The sequence below is a fragment of the Lipotes vexillifer genome, unplaced genomic scaffold (assembly GCF_000442215.2).
Source record: "Lipotes vexillifer unplaced genomic scaffold, Lipotes_vexillifer_v1.1 scaffold860, whole genome shotgun sequence".
NCBI lineage: Eukaryota > Metazoa > Chordata > Mammalia > Artiodactyla > Lipotidae > Lipotes > Lipotes vexillifer.
In genome coordinates this window covers 1-4,867 of record NW_006789568.1, presented here as the reverse complement: position 1 = coordinate 4,867, position 4,867 = coordinate 1, and the positions used below count along the sequence as shown (strand labels likewise).

The 4,867-nt window shown below is 43.8% G+C and overlaps 1 protein-coding gene across 1 annotated transcript in view; it reads right to left on the bottom strand.

Annotated features, from left to right (window-relative positions):
- Positions 1-3,853, bottom strand: part of SP100 (SP100 nuclear antigen) — a gene marked incomplete at its 5' end in the record, with an annotated part of 43,131 nt that extends 39,278 nt beyond the window's left edge. Inside the window, 4 exon segments of the mRNA XM_007472080.1 lie at positions 59-142; positions 865-1,016; positions 3,181-3,265; positions 3,704-3,853. Of these exon segments, the coding sequence (XP_007472142.1) occupies positions 59-142; positions 865-1,016; positions 3,181-3,265; positions 3,704-3,853 (471 nt within the window).
- Positions 3,854-4,867: the final 1,014 nt, after the last annotated feature.

Genomic DNA, 4,867 nt, shown 5'->3' with positions numbered 1-4,867 from the left:
AAAGAGTGACTCTAGTTCAGATTCCTGCAGCCTAGGCCTCGCTCTCCCACTTCCTTACCAGATGCCTTTCTCAGTGCTGATGTGGAGGGTTCTGGGGACTCGTCTCCATCACTGGATTCTGCGGAGTCCTCACTGCTGATCACTGCACAGAGGAAGAAAACCACTTAGGATGTCAGGGTGGAGCCCACGCAGCAGGAAACCCCAGAATGAGAGCCCTAGGAAGATCTAGAAGCTAAGTTAACTCAAGGCACCGTGGCCTGTGCTTGAATGTGTGTGACCTGCAGGTTTCTCCAGGTCCTGCGCAAAACGTGATGATATTCACAGAGGGCAGCTTTGCCCAATCTGCCAACACTCTGCTTCCCTCACCCTCATTCTGCCTCTTAGCACCACGCTCAGTCTACCTCTGACCTTCTACTTCATTCTACCTCTTTCTTTCATTCTTATTTTACTTCTTTACCTTCCTCTTGGCTTGGCCCATTTTCCCCACTTACGCCTCTCTTTCTGGGGATGGGATCTCTTTATACCTCGCTTTGTCTTCATGTGTTTCTTTTCCATCTCCTCTCTTGAATATCCTGGGCCTCTGATTTTTTCCCTTTTCTTTATCTTGTACCCCCATACTTTCCTCTCTTGCTTTAGAAATTGTCTCTTGGACATCAATACTTTTTATCTACCCCTTTTGTCTTTTGATATCTTTCCAGTTCCTGGGGAATCTCTTCTGCTAAACTCACTGCACTCACTGCACTGGTTCCCTCCCCTTCCTGCCTCTGTCCGTGGCCACCTGGACTGGCTGGATGTACCCTGATGACCTGCCCCAGCCTCTTGCCCTGTCCCTGTGATTCCTGCTCCACACTGTGTCAGCCTTACCTATTACATCAGGCGCCTGGTTACAGTCAGTCCTTGCTTGGGTTTGCCATTCAACTTCGGGGTTAAAAAATGGCTTTTCCTTCTTTATATCCACCAGAAGGACAGAACAGGAATTGATTTGAAATCCATGGTCGGGTAGCTTTGCTTCTGGATCAAATTGTAATGAATGAAGAATTTTAATTTGTCACTCCAAAAGGTAGTAAGCACTGTTCATTAGCATTAACAGCCTTCTCTTTGTAATTCCACTGCAGGAGGGAGGCTTCACCCCGACCCTTCTCCTTGCTGCTGCTCAACTCTGTCCCTTTCTTTGTGTCTCTCTCAATTCTCAGGTTTTAATTTTATCTTTGTTTTTACTTTCTTCTCACTTACTTTTCTCATCTTTTGATGATTTTTCTTTTTTGCTTTTCAAAAATAAAAATCACAATTGCAGTATAACTCATAGATAAAAATGCATAAATCATAAATTTTGAATTATCACAGACCAAGCATATCTGGGTAACCATCACTTTGGTCAAGTAATAGGAGATTACTAACACTCCAGAAACCTCTTAGAGATGCCCCACTAACTGTCCAGATGTATCTTGCTCAAGTTAACCACCACTTTGACACTTTTAATACCATAGATGATTGATTTTACTAGTTCAAAATTTATACAAATTTATATAAGTGGAATCATTCACTCTTGCTCTCTCTCTCTGTCCCTCTGACTTTTCAGGGGCAGGGGTGGATTTGGCTTCTTTAGTCAACATGTGTGTGATAGTCATCTGTATCCATTTCGTATATTTATCTTCACCACTATATAATATTCCTTTATAGAAATTATCCATTAAGAAATAAAACCATAAAATATCCATTTTTGCTGGCTCAAGCTTTAGAATACTATGAATAATGCTATGATGAACATTTTTTTGTATGTGTTTTGATGAAGATAATATGCATTTCTGTTGATCTGTTGAGGAATGTAACTACTGAGTCATAGGCTATGTGTAAAGTTAGGATTGACAGAAGTGACAAAACCATGGTTGGCTTAATCCACTAAGTTTTGGGACTATTTTTTTATACAGCAACAGATAAATGATACAGATTCCAAATAGAGATGTCCATCAGATCTTTGAATACAGATCTTCAAGCACTTGGAGGAATGAGACTAGAGATCAGGTCTGGCTGGAGATGTACATCTAGGAATCAATAGATGACGGATGGTACTGAAACCATGGGGAGGGTGAGATGCCTGAGGAGAGGCCTATTTTTATCTGAGGGGGTTACAGGGCTATTTTGATCATTGCAGATACCTTACCCTTCTCAATGGTATTAGGAACAGTCCCTTGTGTCTTCTTTTTTGATGACTGTCTCAAATGGGGCAATGTCTTAATTTGTCTCCTCTCTCTGTTTGGCCCACTCTCTACCAATTTTTAATTAATTGTCCTTTAAGTTATTCTCTTTGTGCCTCTCCTACCCCCCATTTTTCTCTTTATTGGTATTCTTTTTCATCTGTATATTTCTCTATTCCTCTCTTTTCCTCTATATTTGTAATCACTGTCCCCAGGGTCCATCAGGGTCTAGGACCAGGCAAAGGAGGTGCCTAGGGCACAAGAAGGTGCCAAGGGTAAGATAATCCTTATATGTGCCCCAGGGTCTCACCCTAGACCTGACCCTGCTGTCCCGTACCTGCTTTTTCAACGTATCCATTCTCTGTTACGTTTCCTACTTTCTCCTACTCTATCCCTGTTTCTTAATTATTATTATGACCTGAGTATGTCTCCTCTATATCAATTTTGTCTTTCTATATATTTTCCTCATTTAAGCATTCAAATCATCACCAAAGTTCTCCCTGTGTGCCATTGTCCAACAAACCACATCCCTCTACCTGCCACTTCCTTCTAAAAGGCCCTTCACCTGGGCTTCCTTACTTGCAAATCTGACCTGCAACATCTTACATGATATACGTGTTTCTGTTATAACCTCTGGAAAGGAAGTTGCAACTTGTTTCTTTTCATCAACTCCACAACATGGCATTATTTTGATTCCATGTCAATTTATCTAAAGTCTACCTCACTCCTGTACTTTGTTATGTGGTGCTCCACAGTCCACCTTTTCCTATTCTTCCTCTTTGCATTCTTTCCCAGGGACACCCCATCCACTAACGAGCTCAGCTCTCCCTCTCCCTTGCAACTTACACCTGCTAAAATCAGCCAGAGGTTGTGTGTCTTGGACAGTGTTAGGATTGGGAAGGGGTGTATTAGTATATGGGAGAACAAAGGAGAGCTTTTACTCTCATAGAAAAACAGATGTAATTAGAAAATTGGTAAGTAATTACTTTCTTCCTCATAAGGCAATGGGCTGGGTGTCTCCTTTCTTGCATCACCATTATTTGATTGGATAGGTACTTGTTCACAGGACTCTGAAGATAAAAAAGACCACAGAGACTTGCTTTGCCCTGTTTCCATTTTCTTACATTTCATCCAATTTCTCTTTCCTTCTTATGTTTCTATTTATAGTCTGTCTGCATATATTGCCACCTTCACCCCGTGAAAGTGCCATGTTTCATTGATTCTGGAGCCGATCTCTCCCTGACTTGTTCGACTTTTGTTTCTGTCTCTCTTCCCCGGTGGGGCTCTGCAACTCTTTGCCTTCTGTCTCTTAGTTTTTCCTTTCTCACTTTCTTCCTCCAGGTCTCTCCCATCAATATATCAGGCTCCATTCTTGCCCTCTGTGTGTCTGTGTGATTTTCCCCTTCTTTGTTAATAGATGTCTCCTTGAGTGGCGCATTACTTCCTTCTCTGCCACTAGTCAGGACCTCTTGGCCATTCCACACTCACGCAAACCCAGCCAGTCTTACCTGCTGGTTCAGACTCTTGGGCACATTGTTCATTTGCTTGTTGGCTTTCTAGTGCATCGTTTTGGTCACTGGTTGTATCTTTCCTCTTTGCATTTATCTGTTCTGTTTCACAGAGGTGATCCGAGAGTGCATTTTCAGGTGAAGTTGTACCTAAATCATGTTTTGATTCATCATACTTTGTTTTCCTCCAGCATCAATCAGCGTCCAACAGGAAAATACAAACCACTTTAAGCTTTTAAAGCAGAGGAAATTTAATCCAGGGATTGGTTACTTGGTGAATGGAATGGCAGAGAAGATCAAGTGGACGAATGCAGCGAAACCTGAAGCAGCCAACAGGAAGCTATGGGAGGGACGGAGGCTGGGCTCCTGGGCTGAGGCCACTGGGTAGGCAGAAGCTGGACCATGGCTGGCCTGCCTGGTGGAAGGTGGAGTCAAGGCTGAGATGCAGCCACTCCTAGAATTGCTACTGGAGATAGTGGTGGGGCAACACCTGGCTTCTCCCTTATTCCCACTCTCTTGCTAGTGTCTCCCACGTTAGGAACCCAGCGGGGAGCCAGCAGCAAGGGGAGCTGGCAAGCAAGTCCGCGGGGACCAGTGGCCAGAGAGAGACAGAGCAGAGCAGAGCAGGGGAGGGTAAGGAATGAGGCCCTGGGGAAACCACCCAGGACCAGCACACACGCCCTTCCCCCATGGCAAACCCTCTCTGCTCATTATTGATTCCATTGACCCATCCCATTCTGTTCCCACCGGCCTCAATAATGTATGAATACATAGACATATTTTTCAGTACAGTGTGGATTTTTCTCATTTAGTGCTTTTCTAAACAAAGTAATTTACGTAAAGCATGATTTAAAATTATTTCCCAAGGTTTTAATATAGAACGTGGGCACTGGTGCATGCTTTGTGCCACATCCTGGTGAGCATGAGACACAGCCCTTCCTGTCCCTGTGCATGTCACAGCCAGCCGTACTTGCTGGGTCACACTCTTGGACACACTTACTGGCGGCCTGTTGTGTATCATTTGGGTCTTAGGTTGAAGTTTCTCTCTTTAAGTTCATTGCTCGCCGTAACTGAGATGCTCTGGGATTCCACTTCCTGGCAGGGTTGCCCCCAGACCACACTGTGAGTTTTAAAGAATTTCATTGCCTCCTCCCTCCACCCCCA